Source organism: Megascapheus bottae, chromosome 23, assembly GCF_031878675.1.
Source record: "Megascapheus bottae isolate mThoBot1 chromosome 23, mThoBot2.hap1, whole genome shotgun sequence".
NCBI lineage: Eukaryota > Metazoa > Chordata > Mammalia > Rodentia > Geomyidae > Megascapheus > Megascapheus bottae.
In genome coordinates, this window is record NC_143531.1 from 14,688,919 (window position 1) to 14,706,581 (window position 17,663).

A 17,663-nucleotide genomic window follows, 5' to 3' on the forward strand; every position below is an offset into this window, starting at 1 on the left:
GAATCGAACCCAGGTCTTTGTGCATGCTAGGCAAGCACTCTACCACTAGGCCAAACTCCCGGCCCCTTAACCAATCAGTTTTAACTTAGGTTTTTTTGAATACTAAGCTGTTTATCTCTAAGCAGAGAAATGCTTTGGTCTTTTATGTAAATCCTAAATTATAGATTGATTGCTCCTAGTTTCTCCTAAAAGACTGACTCTAATTAAACACCAAGCAGAAAAGAGGATGCCTGAAGAAATTCAGTCAGAAAAATAAAGTAGCATTAAGAGCAAAGTAATTAGAGAAGCTTCCAATAGTAAGTGAGAATTAAGAGTTTTCTCCAGATAAAAATGGTTTCTATGGCTACAGAAGAGGGGATGGCAAAAGCTTGGGAATAAGAATGAGACAAGCAATTGAAAAACCAGTGCAGACTTCAGAAAGATAGCCTACATATACTTGTCCCTTTTCCTCTCACTACAAGTGAAGTCCCTAACTATTAAACATTAAACAAGTAAAACAAGCATAGGAAGACTGTGGATGAGTTCAGTAATCTTAGGACCTAAAGACAGGGCAATGAGTTGCTGAGGTATTTAAATTGTGTTTGCCACATGTATTTCAGATTTGGTGCTGTAGGATCTGGCAACCCCTAAGCCCCAAAATAGATACAGACATAAAAACTCCAAAAGCAGTCTCCTTTCTTTAGGCAAAGTACCAGGAAAGAGAGTCAACAAAGACAAAAAAAAAAAAAAGTAATAGCCATTCTTCAGCCACCCCTGAAAAATGTGGCCTCTCCATGACCCATTCCAGGGAAGGCTAAGTGGTGACTAGACTATCCAGCCTCTCCATGCAGTAGTGAGATGCTCTGAGGCTCTCCACAGCTGGTGACAAAGAAACACAAGTCAGAAGCCTTCGTGTTCCCTCAGTACAGGGAAAGCAGAGAAAGGGTTTACAGGAGAGAGCCAGAGTGGGATCTAACCCCCAAGGTCATGACCCTGGTGTCCTCCTTCCAGTGATGCCACACCGTCTGCCTTCTACTGTCTCCCCAATAATGCCATCCTTTTATGGATCCATCAAGGGACAAATGTACTAAGTAGGATGGACCCCTCATGATCTGAACTCTGCAGATGCCCTCAAACATATAGTAGGAGATAGGCCTTAGTAATCTTGTTAGGCATTGCTCAGTATAGTCACATTTACAATTAAGATTAACCATCAGGGTGGGATTCAAAGCGGCATAGGGGGGGAGTGTTAGAACTTTGAGTACCATCCAGAGGTAGCCAAGGCATCTCTTCATGAAGTCAGTGGAGTTGCATAAAGAGCAGTAATGGCATCCTTTTCCAAGCCAGGGAGACCTGAATGGAGTCCTGATGGGAAGTTGCAAATCCCATCTCTGCCTGGCAGTAATGCGGATTCCCAGGCACATCCCTGCTTGGGTTTCATAGTCAATGGGCCGAATGTCCTCTCTTCCCCTGAAAGGAGTGGTGTTGGGTCAGAAGTTAAAGGCTTAACCAAAATACCAAGTTTTAACTGAGAGTCACCTCACTCACCTAAGATGCAGAATCTCAACCAGGGTAAAATTTTAAAATCAATAATTTAGTTGCATATTCAGTGATAGAAGGTAGAATTGACTAGCAAAGGTTTAAAAGTATCTACAATATATTTCAGTGAGCAATTGCAAATATATATTAGACAGAAGAATTAGTCTCAGCAAAGAAACACAAAGTCGGGGCCGGGAGTTTGGCCTAGTGGTTAAAGTGCTTGCCTCGCATGCATGAAGACCCGGGTTCGATTCCTCAGTACCACATATAGAAAAAAAAAAGCCAGAAGTGATGCTGAGGCTCAAGTGGTAGAGCTCTAGCCTTGAGAAAATCCAAGGACAGTGCTCAGGCCCTGAGCTCAAGCCCAGGACTGGTAAAAAAAAAAAAAAAAAAAAAAAGAAACGCAAAGTCTAGCATAGAATAAAAGGCATAAGAAACATGAAAAATTTCCAACTCAAAAACTGAAAATGACAATCAGTGAATGGAAAAAACAGAAGAGAATAAACGGTTAGAGGAAAGAAGTAAGGAGCTAGAAAATGGAAAAATAGTATTTTCTTGAAGTAGCAGAGAAAAGACACAGAAAACAAGACCCGCAAGTGGGCATAACAGAAGACCTAACATTTAGGTTATGCTTCTGAAAGGCGGAGAAAAAGAGAGCTATTAGTCAGGAAGTTGAATGAACCTCAAACGGATACCCCCCCCTCCCCAATCTATACTAAAACACAACAGTCTTCTGAAAACTGAAGATACCAAGTCCAACAGAGGTGTCAGTGCTTCTCTCAACAATTGCCATTAGAAAATCAACAAGGATGGGAGTTTCACTTAGTGGTAGAGTACTTGCCTAGCATGCATGAAGGCCCAGGTTCGATTCCTAGGTACCATATACATTTAAAAAAAAAAAAGCCAGAAATAGTGCTGAGGCTCAAGTGGTAGAGCTCTAGCCTTGACAAAGCCCAAGGACAGTGCTCAGGCCCTGAGCTCAAGCCCAGGACTGGCGAAAAAGAGAGGGTGAGGGGGAAGAAAAGGGAAATCAAGGTTATAGAAGTAACCATAACTGTCACCCAGCAAGATCTAGTAAGCATTTATAAAACACTATACAAAAAAAATCCATGTACTCTTAGAGCATACACACAGGTAGATCATCCCCAAGTCATAAACTTAAAATTGTAATATCACATGAATATGTACTTTGACTACAGTGAAATTAAAGTAAAAGCTGAATAGCAGGCTGGGTTCTGGTGGATCACGCCTATAATCCTAGATGCTCAAGAGATAGAGACTGAGAGCAGAGGATTGCAGTTTGAAGCCAGCCCAAGCAAGAAGGTCAGTGAGCCTTCATTCTCCAATTAAACACCAAAAAAGCTGGAAGTGGACCTGTGGCTCAAGTGGTAGAACACTAGCATTGAGCAGCAAAGCTCGAGGACAGTGTCCAGGCCTCGAAACAGCACAGGCATACACAAAAAATCAAATAACAGAAAAACAAAAGGAAGACAGCCAATCACTTAGAAATTGAACAACACACTTTAAAACAATATATGGATAAAGGAGGATGTGACCTAAAATAAAAAATAAAGCTCTTTAAAAATTTAAATTTATGTGGAACTGAGGCTGGAGAAGTGGATCAAGGAAGTCCAAGGTGCTGGGCTCAAAAAAGAAAAAAAAAATACATGGAACTGAATAGATCCAAATTTGAGAGGACCAGCTAAAGTAATACTTGAGGGAAACTTATAACTCTAATACACTTAATAGGGAAGAGAAATATCTTCAAATCAATTTTCTATGCTTCCATTTCACATATAGGGAAAAAGAAAAGCAAATGGCTCACAAGAAATTGAAAGGGAGTCTTAAAATTGGAAACAAAGTAACAGTAGTGGAGCACCAGTGTATCAAAAAAACTATAGTTTTTGAAAAAGATTAATCAGTTTGACAGCCTGACCAAGGAAAAAAGCTAGAGTGACTGATGTTAGATTTAGATATCATCCAGAGGAGAGGATGAGAATACTCTGAACAGTTCCACATATAAATAAGTATTTCTACACTACATATGGTAAGTCAGTCAAAAAAAATTGCAAGGAAGTTTCTCAGAAATAAACGTGAATAGTTGTATAGAACTGCTTAATGAATCAAATTTATAATTATGAAATTCCCATTGTGCCCAGACTAAGCTGATCTTTCATTTGGAACAATTCATTTTCCTTAAGACAGGGAACTTAATGAGAGTGGAGACTGTTGGTTATTTCCTCCATAATGTCTAAGAGTCTGTCTTGATAGATTGCCCTGGTTGGTTAGGCTGGCCCTGAACTTGGGATCCTGCTACCTCAGTAGCCTCCTAACTTCTGGGATTATAGGTGCCAGCCACCAGTTCTGGCTTCATTTGGGTTTCGAGTAGGTAGTCCTCAGCCTTCTAGTCTCACTTAGCTATTTCATAATATTTACTAATAAAATTCTACTCATCATCCCAAGCCCAAAAGCACTAACAGTACACTGTTTTCAAGAGTATCTTCAGGAGACAATTCAAAAAAGCTGTAATGCTTTGTGTAGAAAAGCAAGAACTACCTTGTTCTCATTACTGACATTTCTTTTTTTATTATTATTTTTTTTTTCATATATTTTTTATTGTAATTAATAGAAGGGGTTACACGATATTTGCCAGATAGATGGTGCATTAATTCCCATACATTGTCATTACTGACATTTCTAATAATTGTTTCATAGACATAGCTGATATCTTATACTAGATTGCAAGCCTCTTGCAATAAATACAGGCTATTTAAAAAATGCTTTTTGGCTCCCCAGTGGTGGCTGCCATAGGTACTGTCCAAGCAAATAGATGCTCATTAGGTAGTTGTTTTTAGATGGCTGCTTGTTACATTGACGTTAATTTTACACAGACACTCTAGGGGAACTTTTGTTCCGTAACAGTAACTTAAAACTGGAATTCAAAAACCTGTCAGGTATTCAATGAGCCTTGTATGAAGTGTTAGTGGTAGAATAAAATCTGAGCAAGAGGTCAAAATGATATCACTTACAAGCAGTAAGTGATCCTAGCACATACCTAAAAATGAAGCATAGCAATCCATCTCTGCTAGCTCTGAACCTCCAGTAGTAATATGAGTTTTAGGATTTAATCAATTTACTACTATCAGTAGGGCTTTTTCTACCAGCCCCCCCTCCACCCCATCCTTGTCTTTTTTTGGTCGAGCATGGGGCTTGAACTTAGGGCCTCAAGGCTAGTGTTCCACCACTTTGAGCCACACTGCCACTTCCAATTTTGTGGTGATGAATTGGAGATGAGTTTCAGGGACTCCCTACTCCAGCTGGCTTTGAACTGCTATCCTCCAATCTCAGCCACCTGAGTAGCTAGGATTACATGTGTGAGCCAACAGCACCCAGCTGGCTACTCTTCTTGGTTGAGACGGGTTCTTGCTATGTAATCATAGGTGGTCTCAAAACTCAACAGTCCTGCTCCACGTGTTCAGGGCTGGTCTACCCTGGACAACATATCAAGACGCTGTCTCTAAGAAAAAGACTCGACTTAATGCCGGACTCCTAGACACTGCAGAGAGATCCCCAACGCCGTGTCCACACTCATCAAGTTGAATGCCTTAAAGAAAATGAATCATTCCAAATGGAATAAAAGAAAAGCTCAGGCTGGGAGTTTGGTAGTGGTAGAGTGCTTGCCTAGCATGCACAAAGACCCAGGTTCGATTCCTTGGTACCACATACATAGAAAAGCCGGAAGTGATGCTATGGCTCAAGTAGCAGAGCGCCAGCCTCGAAGGAAAAGCCCAACGACAGTGTTCAGGCCCTCAGTTCGAGCTCCAGAACTGGCACAAAAAAAAAAAAAAAAAAAAAAAAAAACTTGCTCTTGACAGAGTGTGGGAAAATGTTTGTGCTGTAGGTTGTGTGGAGTAAGGGGAGTGTACATGATCCACTGAGGAGCATTTGAAAACTCACTTAGCCCGTGGATCCCTTAGGGATCTCCTCCCTTAGGAATAGGACTAGGAATGAATAAGATAATAAAGGATTTAATGCAGAAATAGTAGTTACTCAGTAAAAGAGAAATACTGTTGTGACTGATTTGAACAATCCCCCCATCTGTCCTGTTTGTTTGCTTGCTTGTTTTTCTTTTTTAACACGGCTTTTTACTTGATAGCCCAGGTGACCAACTTTGAATTTGTAATCCTCAAAAAAACTAGAAAAAAACAAAGCATATTGTTAATAGATGTAATTGAAAAAACTACTTATTTTTAAAATAGATTAGTACTATATTAAAATTTCTTGATTTCAAGTTGGTTTTTTTCTTAAATGACACTGGCTTATCTGGAATAACTTCTTATAAGATAAAAATTCTGGCTTGCCAATTTTTATTCATTACTTTTTCAGAAATTGGAAATGCCTATGCTGTTTTAAGTAATCCAGAAAAACGAAAACAGTATGACCTCACAGGCAGTGAGGAACAAGCCTGCAACCACCAAAACAATGGCAGATTTAATTTCCACAGAGGTTGTGAAGCTGATATCACTCCGGAAGACTTATTCAATATATTTTTTGGTGGTGGATTTCCTTCAGGTACTTTAGTGCTATTATGAATACTGTGTTTTGTGATGTCAGAGTTTTATTATCTCCTATTAGCTGTTTAGAGATTTATCTCCTCCATTTTTCCTACCCTGTTGGGGTCCTGTGATGACATTCTGTAATGATAGGGTTATTACTTTTACTGTAGTCTATAAAGGCAGACTATAAAATTGGAGTCCAGATATTCTGTATTTTTCTCTAAAGCTGAATAAAGGAAGGGAAATCCAGTGTCAGTGTCTTACAGAAGCATACTGATCTACAATAACCATTTGGTATTGTTCTCTGGAGACCTCTGTAAATATTTGTTCAATAACATTATAGACTACTAATTTATTAAATGAATCTGGAGGTCCTTATCTGTATTCCCATTAAATAGTAATTCATTTGATCCATATATAGTTTGAAGTTTAAATTTTTTGTTGTTGTTGTTCTCTTGACTAGACTACCAAAGTGAAATAGTGTAGTAATTCTACTAAGTCAATTTTACAGAACCAACATACGTAGTATTGAAAGCTACTTACATTTACGGAGAATCATTTGTGTTGGAAATAATTTTTTTTTAAGAATAAGGAAGTTAAAATGATCGTAACAGCGTTTACTTAACATACTGAGTTAAACATTCATAATATGACTTAACCTGCTGGTCTGTACTGACAGTTTTTAAGAAAGGCTGTAATCATTGACAGGATACTTTTACTAGAGATTCTTGAAGGAAAAAGGATATATGTGTGTATATATATATATATATATATTGACTGAAAATAACCTGCACTTTGATATATATGAATACATAATAACTTTCACAAAAAAAGTGATCAAAACTTGTAATTTTGGCTGAAACTGTGTTAAGAACAATGAAAAAAGTCTTTGAAGCAGTAGTGAACTGTTCGCTATAGTTGATTTGTTGTTTTTTTGCTGGTTCTGACGTAGTGTATTTTGCCAATAACAATCATCTCTGGTTCATTACTTCATTTGAAAAAAAATTTGAATGTCTATCTATGGTCCATATATTCTATATTTTAGGCAGTTTTTTTTTAAAAAAAACATGAATTAAATTGCTATCTCTTGATTTCTAGCAATGTTTGTGATTCATTTAAAGGTAAAAATCAAACTTTGAGAATAGTGATCTGATCCAAAGTAAGAAATAAAGAAAACAAAATATGGCAGCTCGGTGGCTCATGCCTGTAATCCTAGCTGCTCAGGAGGCTGAGTGAATGACGTCTGTTTAGAGCCAGCCCTGGCAGGAAAGTCCATGAGACTCTTACCTCCCATTAACCAACAGAAAAATCCAGAAGAGGTACTGTGGCTCAAGTGGTAGAGTGGTAGCTTTGTGACAAAGGTGCTCAGAGATAGTGCCCAGGCCCTGAGTTCAAGCCCCTAGGACCCTCACTTTCATAAACAATAAACTTCTATCACCTCTTTAGAAGGAGGCAAAAATCTGGGAAGAATCATTCCTGTTTTCATTTACTCATCAAAGAGCCAAAGGCAATAAATACTAATTGCTCCAAATATACATCTATTCTAAATAATTTTTTTTTGGTCAATCCTGGGGCTTGAACTCAGGGCCTGGACCCTGTCCTTGAGCTTCCTCATGGCTAGCACTTTATTACTTGAGGTACGGCATCACTTCCAGCTGTCTCTGTGTATGTGGTACCTAGGAATTGAACCCCCAGGGCTCTGTGCATGCTAGGCGAGCACCCTACTCCTAGGCCACACTCGCAGACCTCTCAGTGATTTTTTTTAATTGTCGGGGTAATGTATAGAGGGATTACAGATACATTTGCCAGATAGTAGGTGCATTACTTCTCACACATGGATACGCCTTCTCATGTTTTTGTCCCCATTTCTCTCCCCTCACCCCCAGTCATCTTGTTTCTCCCCTTCCTCTCAATAATTTTTAAGAAAAGAAATACATTGTCCTGATAAGAATGATAACACCTCTAATTTATCCTTGCTTCTGATGTTCCAGGTAGTGTGCATTCGTTTTCAAATGGCCGTGCCGGCTATAGCCATCAACATCAACATCGACATAGTGGACATGAAAGAGAAGAAGAAAGAGCAGATGTATGTTCTTCGTAAGCATATTCTGAAATGGGGAAAGCAATTACGGTTGTCTAAAAATAGGGAAATTTGTTTTAGGAAATAAGTCTTTTCTTAGCAGAGATGCTCAGTAGAGACTATAAATCCCCTGGGGCTACTGTAGTTTGTTTGGGATATGGGTGTTTGGATAGCATGATAGCTTCAGGTTTGGCATTCTGTTCTAGTGAAGATCTACTATCCTATACATGCTTTGGAGTTCCTTCTTTTTAGTCCTAAAGGACAGGAATTATACAGAAATTTTAAAATTAGGTGTTTTATATTAAATTGCATGATGTAAACAGAGAAAAAGTGCCAGACTAGAAATTAAAAGGCCTAGGTCCCTGCAATTCTATCTTCCATCCTCACATCCCAGGTAAAATTAGTCATATAATCTGCAGTACATTGCATTTATGTGTATGTGAGCGAGAGAGAAGGACATCCTTCTCTGTAAAGTGAGGTTGAATTATATCTGTGTTTTTCAAACATTGGAAAATTCGTAAGGATCATTGTGTAGTCAGACAGACTAGAAAGCAGTGAAGATGACGATTCTCAGTGATTGAAATGATGATCCATTGGGTCATCAGCTATTGGATTGCTGGCAGCCTACATTTAGATTATCATTTGTTGTTTGGTTTTTCTTTAGGGAGGTTTTTCTGTGTTTATCCAGCTGATGCCCATTATTGTACTGATCCTGGTGTCATTACTAAGCCAACTGATGGTCTCTAATCCTCCTTATTCATTATATCCCAGATCGTAAGTAGCTAAGTGAAGTTTTACAAAAATTAATTCTTGTTCCTTCTTACATAACTTCTATTCAGAGGTTTTGTGTTCTAAAATTTTTATGTGTATATTTAGTGCAAATGTACTAAATTTAAATGTTCAGATTAATGTTTTTAGTTTATATCTGTTACACTGTGAATGACAGTGCATTGGATACATTAAGTAATCTGTTGACAAGATATAAAAGAAAAAATAAAAACAAAAATAATTGATGTTACATACATTTATGTTGTTAAGTGGGAAATTATGAAGGGGTCAGGACATAACAAAGTTACTGTAATATTTCTTCTAGACAGCTTAACTGTTAAACAATGAATACAAAAGTAACTTACCATATTGGCAGTGACTTTATTGACACTCACTAAAAACAAGCTTCATCTAGAATAAAAATAAATGAGATTTTTTTAACTAAAAATTCAGAGAACTGCACATAGTATTTTTTTTTTTTTTTTTTTTTGCCAGTCCTGGGCTTGAGCTCAGGGCCTGAGCACTGTCCTTGGACTTTCTCAAGGCTAGAGCTCTACCACTTGAGCCTCAGCACCACTTCTGGCTTTTATCTATGTATGTGGTACCGAGGAATCGAACCCGGGTCTTCATGCATGATAGGCAAGCCCTTTAACCACTAGGCCAAACTCCCGGCCCCCACATAGTATTTTTGAAGTGTGGTTACCAAGAAATCATGGTTTTAAGCAATTTGAGAGAATGTTAATATTATTAATGTTACCTTTTAAATTATTTTCATCTTTGTTGTTTTAGTTTGTAGTAGCATATTACAATGTCCACTTTAACTTTTGAAAAATGACCTTGTACCTCTTTTGCAGTGGATCAGGGCAAACAATTAAAATGCAGACTGAAAACCTGGGTGTTGTTTATTATGTCAACAAGGACTTTAAAAATGAATATAAAGGAATGTTACTACAAAAAGTAGAAAAGAGTGTAGAAGAAGATTATGTGACTAATATTCGAAATAATTGCTGGAAAGAAAGACAACAAAGTAAGTTTGTCAAATATTTAACATCTTTTAATTTTTTTAACCTTTGGAATTGATTAGTATAAAATCTCATCAAAATAATGGCTGTGGAATTACCTAGTACATAATTGGGGCTTAGTACACAAAATACTTACAGTCAAGCCCTTAAATCAGAGGGCTCCTCATCTTCTCATCCATAGAGAAAAACTCATGCTGATCAAAAGTATTCAAGAAGAAAAATTATGTCTGTCGTAAACATGTACAGACTTGTTCTTTTCTTTCCCTACCATTCTGTTGTTTAGGGATAATTTGAAATACATTGGTAGAAAGAATATAAGGTCAGGAATTGAAGATTTAAATTTGAATTTATTATTCAGTGTGAGCTTTGTTTTATTAAGGCTTCCGGGGTGTTTGGGGTTGTTTTTTCCACTTGAGCCACATGTTCACTTCTGGGCTTTTTAGGGGGTGGTGGGAGGCAGGGGATTTTTAATTGGATATAAGAGTCTGATGAATGACTTTGCTACCTGAGTAGCTTTCAACAGCCATCCTCAGATCTCATCCTTCTGAATAAGCTAGAATTAGAGATGCGAGCCACCAGGGCCCAGCTAACTCTTAGGTTTTGTGAAGGCATAGCCAGTGAATTTCACAAGTGTATTATTAGTAAGTAAAATGTGTAGAGTTTATTGATTGAATTGCTAGTCCTAACTCAGCTGATTGAATTTGTTACAAATAGAATACTACATTTTTTTTTTTACCTGAGAATATATTTTGGCCACTATTTCCTATAAAGCACATGATTTCCTCTCCCTGCCCCCTCTTTGATTTAAGTATTCTCTCTTAAAAAAAAAAGTTTCAAAATTACTGTTTACGGACAAGCAAGCAAGCAGTGAAATGGCTAACAGGGAAGCTTTCATTTGTGGTTCTGTGTTTGTCTTTAGTTCCAGTGCTGTCCTCACACTGGACGCCCAGAAGCACTTGCTTGTTTGCTGAAGGTCACTATTATGGTTGTGCAAGCATTTTCCTCTGTGTTCCTTCAGTGCCCTTGTGCGTTTTTAATGTATAAAATCCCAGCAAGATTTTAAACTTTTATGCTTAACTTTTGGGATTATCTGAAGCCTTAACAAAAGACCAAAACCAACCACGGCCTGCATCAAGCAGCATGTGTTCAGGATATGGCTTCGGAGCAGTGATTTTTAACCCATTGTGTTCAGGAGTGAAGGGAATGGTCCTGACCGAGTGGACAGAATTGTAAATCCTTCTTTCTTTTCTGTTCAAGTGATAAGCTAGACTTTAGGTAAGGCTTTCATTTAAAGAAAAGTTTTTCTACTGATAAATGGATTTTAGGATTGGTACTTGGGTTTCTTTTTTCCATCAGCCACTTAGAAAGATGTTGAAAATCTATGAAGCATTGCTTGAATTTAAGCAGCTGGGTGATATGAATTATTACTTAATTAAAATATTTTGGTTGCTAACAGAAACAGACATGCAGTATGCTGCAAAAGTATATCGTGATGAGCGACTCCGAAGGAAGGCAGATGCTCTGAGCATGGACAACTGTAAGGAACTGGAGCGGCTCACCAGTCTCTATAAAGGAGGATGAACTGGAATTCATGTTTATACCTTTTAGTATACTATTTATGGTTTCTGTAAATTTAGTTTCATCATGAGAGCTGAAGAAAAAGATTTGATATTAAAAACTAAACCGAATAGTTGGTTCCTGAAATCTTCGACTGTTTATGACCTGCTGGCTTATTTAAGTCATAAAAACTAAAGACTAAAATTATTAATATTTCAGTATGCATCTGCAATTACTTTTCATCTTAACAGCTTCTATGATTCCTAACTGAAAATGTCTTGAGAGGATTATCACACCTGTAGCAATTTCCAGTTTTAGTGATTTCCCCGTATTTCCCCCATCATGTAAATATTTATGATATGGTTGTTTTGTGTACAATACAGTTATTGCCTTTTTATTTAAATTATTTTAGTGTTTAGCTTCATGAGACACCTATTTGAGTTGACAAAACACATGCTGTATGTATTACATTTTCCCCTTTAGGTGTTGAATATATGAAGTTTAAAGTTAAACTTTTTCAAACCGAAAAAATAACCCCAAAGTGTTTTTAGTAAAATCTTATAGCATTATCTCCTTAGAAAAAATATTTTAAATATTACCATTATCTTCCAGAATATGTATTGAGATAAATGAACTGAGTATGAGTTTGCTCTTTAGTTTCATGAATTGCTAAGCCATACATAGAAACATGCTATACTTATAGATTTTTCAAGAAAATATGAAGATAAATATTCAACTAAAGGAGTTGTTAACAGAGAATTATAGTTATGCCATTTGCAATTCCAATAACTAAAACTTAGCCCCAAATATGCCTTTGAAGGCTGCTAGAGTTTATGAGGAAAAGGACTAACTTTCCCCCCATGGAAATTTACATTTCTTAGTGACCATTTATGCAGGATTCAAAAGCAAATGGATCCTTTTATGAATAAGTGATGAGAAAAATTACTATGAGCATACAGCTTTGTGCCTTTTATTGCCGATTTCTAAATAAATACGTGTATTATATTCACTTACTGATCAGAGCATGATTGGTTTGGTCACATGTAACAGTGAGCAGTAACAGTGACATAGCAAGGCATCTGTTAAAAATTCTGAGCTAAAGTCTATTTTCCAGCGAGCATTTCAGTTAACCTTGTAGGAATAAGCTCCTTATAATTAAATCCATAGAATCAGTTAGGAAAAAAAGAGCAAGAAGTCAAGAGTTTTGATGCCTGTATACTGGATATTTAACTATTTGATTTCTGTTTAACAGCTGTAGTATTTTAATGATTTTGCTTCATACAGTTAATGAAACATTAAATTTTTGGTATTTTTTTTGCAGGTGAGAATATGCTAGGTAGAGTGTCTTTGTTCTTTTGTTTATAAAGAATTTTTCTAGGTCTACTTGATTCATGGAATCTGTTGACTAAAACCACTATAATTATATTCTCTTTAAAATTTTACTGTCTACCCCCTTTTCCATGAAGGTCAATAGAAATGATTGTTAGCAGCTGAAACTAAACTTCTTGCCCTCGCAAACTTGGACAGCTTTTCTTGAGCCTATAGAATAAGTTTTGTTTATTTAAAAATAAGATTATCACTATTAGTTTTGAAAGTTGATATATATCAGAAAGTTTATAGAAATTTGAATGAAAAAAACTATTTACCTTTCCAGTTTTAATGGGAATCTTGCACTGTTGTGGATACTAACAAATTATTATTCTTATTGACTGATTTTGTTTCTCCTTAAATCCCAGCTTTAAGGAGATAGAAGAATTTGAGTGAAAATAAACACACATCATAATGGCATACGTGGCTTTTGGACAGTATTATGTTTCAGGTTCATTGCTGCATTCCATTGTATTTCACAATCTATTATAAGAAATGTTTTTGTTAGAATTCAAATTTCAAACTATTGTGGGAAGTGATTGATTGAGTGCCTGACAATTTAAGACACATAATTATGCAAGTAAAGACCGAGTTCTTAAAGTCACCTATGTCATGGCTTAATTGCCTGATAAGTACCTGAATTTTAGGTTAATTTTACAAATAAGACTTCAGATATCCTGAGATATAAGATGTCCATGTTTGCTCCTCTTTAACGATTACAAAAAAAAATTCAGCATTTTGATGTTATTTTGCCACATGAACTTTGAAAGATTCATTTGATTATTTAATCAGTGCTCAAAACCCTTAACTTAGTTCTCTAACTTGTATTTTGTAAATTTGGCAGCAGTTCTGTTTATTAATCCGTTATATTATCAGTCCCATTCACACACACAACAATACACACCACACACACATACCACAATATACAATAAACACATACTACATACCGCACAACTCTATTACTATTTTTACAAGGGGGAAAAGAAATGGTACATTTTGTCCTCTTCTTTTGATTTTTTTTTGTTCTCAGATAGACTACTAGTAGTCATTTGCACATTTTTAAATTTATTTTGATCAAATAAAATAGTTGAACCTACAATACTGAGACATTTCAAGTTATCTATTTACTAATATAAGTGGAAATAACATCTTTTGGGAACTGGTTTGTATTTGAGTGCCTAAGTGATTAAAACCATTACATACTTTTCTGTGTGTGATTTAGAAAGCTTTGGTAGCAGAAATTGCTGTCCTTAATTGTATGTCTACCAGGGTATTCAATTTCTCTGCTTCTGTGTCAGCTCAGGTGTTCACAGGAACAGGAATATAGAATGCCAGCCTTTAACTTTAATTATACTTTCATGTCTAATTTTTCTTCCTGTTCAACTTTCTCCATGAATCTGTAAAATAAAGAGAAAAAAGATGTGATTTTCTTTATTATCCCCATATTTTAAAGTGCAGCTATTTAACACATGACATTCTAATGTTACTTACTGTATTCCTATTTCAATTAAAAAATAAATCTGCCCTTTTAAAGCAGTGAATACCTAAGAACCAAATGAAACAAGTATTATCACAGAGGACCAATGGCTAAAAGAGGAAAATGTGTGCATTTATTTAGCATCTCCCAAAACAGGCTCAATGCTACCATCTTCCTATGGTATGAAGCAACTGAAAGGGAATTTATACCTTCTTATCTGAACCAGAGAGCTAGTGAAAATGAATGATAAGTATGAATTTTTAATCTTCACAAAACGGCTAAAACTTCCTCGCAGTGGCCATATTGTACTACCTAAAGTTTACAAAATTCCTAAAGACTCGTGAAAAACAAATAAGTCTTGACCAAAACCTCCAAACTTTTCCAAAACAACAGAGAAGTAGATGGAATCTGGGTGTCGTGATAGCACCTAGAATGCTGGCAGATGGGAGTCTGACTCCAGCCTCAGATACACAGCGAGATCCTGTATCAAATACAGCAACAAAGCTCAGGTGGTAAAGTACTTGCCTAGCACATGTGAAGTCCTGAGTTCAGTGCCTAGAACTGTGCTAAACAAAGTGGGAGGGAGAGGCTCTCAAGGAATTCTTGCACACCCCTTTAGTAGACTGGCAGGTGATGCAGACCTAAGGTACAGATTTCATTGGTTTCATTATTATTCAATGCTTCCATATAAATGGAAATGTCTTTCCTCAGAACATTACTTTAAAACATACTCCTTATATTAAGGATTATGTGACCACATTTCTTTTGTAAATTTCCCCATGTATAACATTTTCCTGTTATGTGATTCCTTTTAATTTCATTATCTGCTGGTGTAGGGGCCAATAGATTTGTGAATATTCTGTGATGTGTCCATGTATAAGTGTATATATATTTTTTCCAGCTAATACCTCAGATGTGTGATTGTTTAATATATACTACTGTATTTGCACAGAGCAGGGCTTCCATTAGCTATGGGTATTTTTTTGAATTTGAAATTAGTTTAAAAAGTTTTATTGACGTGAATTCTTTGTTGCTTTTTTCCCCCATACTTTAATGCATATATTCCTACTAGAAGGCCCATACTTGACACATAATGCATCATTTTCAATCTAGCAGTCTGGAAATATGTAAGGATCAGTGTTTCTTTAAATGTTTAGGAAGCTGTTAAAAATGGGAGTGACTGGTTGCTAAGCTGTCTAGTAATTTACATAGCTGATGACACCTGGCATGGATGAAGCAAGTCAGTCACTTCGGCACAGTCTGCACTTTCCTCCTGAAGATACCATTACAGTAGTGAGGTTTTTAGTAACATTGAGATACTCTTAGTCATTATGTTTGAAATAAAACTTTTTGAGTTGGATGGCTGTAAGAAATGATGTTTTGCAATTTATGTTAAATGCTTCCTTTTTTGCTTAGCTTTTAGTTTTTAGATTACTTGGTAAACTGTTTCCATTTAAAGTTTAATATGAGTTTGTGCTTTAAAAAGCTACAGGTAATTTTCAAGGTGTGATGGGATTTTAATGGAAGCCTTGTATAAGTTAAACTGATGAAAGACATTACTTTGTCTATAGTGCATTAAAGATTATATAATTAGGTTTAAAAATAAAGTGTCTGATTTATAAAATATTTAAGATATCAGACTTACATAAAATTTTGTGACAACTCTTAAAGACAATGCATTTGATTTTTAATGAATGTTCTAATGAATGATTTATGAATTTTTGTCTTTCAGTCTGTAGTTTATCTCAGTATATTAATAAAATAGGTTTGTTCTCATCATACAATTGTCTGTCATATTTTATATTTTACACATACTCTTTATTTTTATTCAACTAAAAAACTATGGATACCATCCATGTCCCAGGTAACGAACTAGGTCTAGCTGGGAATTAATCATTGAATAAGATTTTTTTAATCTATAAAGTTTACATAGCAACGAAAATAAACACCAAGTTTAAATTTTTGATAAATGTGACAAGAATGAAGTACAATGAGATCCTGTATCCAGGAAGACCTAAATAAATCCACTAGAGTCAAGGAAAGTTTCTCTGAGAAAAGGAGTTTCACGTTGACACCCCAAAGGTAAGGTAAGTGGGAGTAAAATCAACACCTGAAATACGTAAGGCAGAGTTTGCTAAGCTGGTGAAGTCAAGGAAGTGAGAAAATCAACTACAGCCATAAACTTCAATTTCCCTAGGAGAGGCTAAGGCATCCATTGGTGTGTGACATTGCTCTCCCCAGGTGATTTCTGGTGTCATATGGAGTTTGCCACGGGAATCTGAGGAGTGGAGGCCAGGAATGTGGTTAAACATCTTGTACTGCACAGGTCCAGACGCCAGCGCCAAGGCAATTGGAGATTCCTCCCTTCCTACACTTTCTCCAACTTTTTTTTTTTTTTATTGCTGGGATAATATATAGAGGGATTACAGTTACATTCTCCAGGTAGTAAGTACATTACTTCTCACACATTGATAACCCTTCTCAAATTTGTGTCCCTATTTCCCTTCCTCCACCCCCTCCCAATCATCTTGTTTTCCCCCCTTCCCTTCCCTATTTTAAACAAACCTATATACAATATACAACTAAAAACGTCAGATACAGTAACAATATGAGGTTAACCCAAGGGAACAAAAGAGAAATAACACATTAAGAACAACAATCACACAAGATAAAGCTCTTGTTTCCATATCCTGGAGGTCCTTTCATTTAGTCTCATCCTATATGACCTTATGTACCTAGGTTTTGCCCTATTGTAATCCTCTGCTAGAAGAGTTCTAGATGTGTACTAATTATTACAAATGAGGGAAACCATGGAGCCTATGTTCTTTGGGTCTGACTTAATATAGTTTATTTTTTCCAAGTCTTTCCATTTCCTTACAAATGAGGTAATATTCTGACAGCAGCATAGAATTCCATTGTGTATAAATACCACATCTTGTTGATCCACTCATCAACTGAGGGACATCTGCGTTGGTTCCCTATCTTTGCTATGGTAAATAGTGCTGCAATGAACATCGTTGCGCAGCGGATTTAGTATGTCCTTGTTTCTGGATGATTGGGTAAATGCCAAGGAGTGGACTTGCTAGGTCATAGGGAAGCTCTGTGTTTAGTCTTTTTAATCCTACTACCTTTCGTAAGCATCATAACCCAAGGCACCAAACAAAAAGGCAGTTATGTATAGTCAGCCCTTAGAAGATTCAGCCACAGTCTACAGCCATGGAAGGAAGTCTGAAATCTGCATGGGAAAAGCAGCGTGAAGGGCACACAGGAGCCCAGGACCAGTGGCCGCCATGGGCAAGTCAAGAGACTGGGAATCC

General features: G+C 36.5%; 1 protein-coding gene across 5 annotated transcripts in view; it reads left to right on the top strand.

Moving 5' to 3' along the window:
• Dnajb14 (DnaJ heat shock protein family (Hsp40) member B14) overlaps nucleotides 1–16,110 on the top strand; it is a 38,831-nt gene extending 22,721 nt beyond the window's left edge. For 3 of the 5 annotated variants that reach the window (XM_090356759.1, XM_090356764.1, XM_090356763.1), the window contains 5 exons: nucleotides 5,905–6,090; nucleotides 8,066–8,160; nucleotides 8,819–8,928; nucleotides 9,777–9,949; nucleotides 11,401–16,110. In XM_090356759.1, the coding sequence (XP_090212885.1) occupies nucleotides 5,905–6,090; nucleotides 8,066–8,160; nucleotides 8,819–8,928; nucleotides 9,777–9,949; nucleotides 11,401–11,525 (689 nt within the window). In that variant the 3' untranslated portion in view covers nucleotides 11,526–16,110. The remainder of the gene's footprint in view (nucleotides 1–5,904; nucleotides 6,091–8,065; nucleotides 8,161–8,818; nucleotides 8,929–9,776; nucleotides 9,950–11,400) is intronic. The other 2 variants (XM_090356760.1, XM_090356761.1) reach the window with 2 other exon arrangements.
• Nucleotides 16,111–17,663: the final 1,553 nt, after the last annotated feature.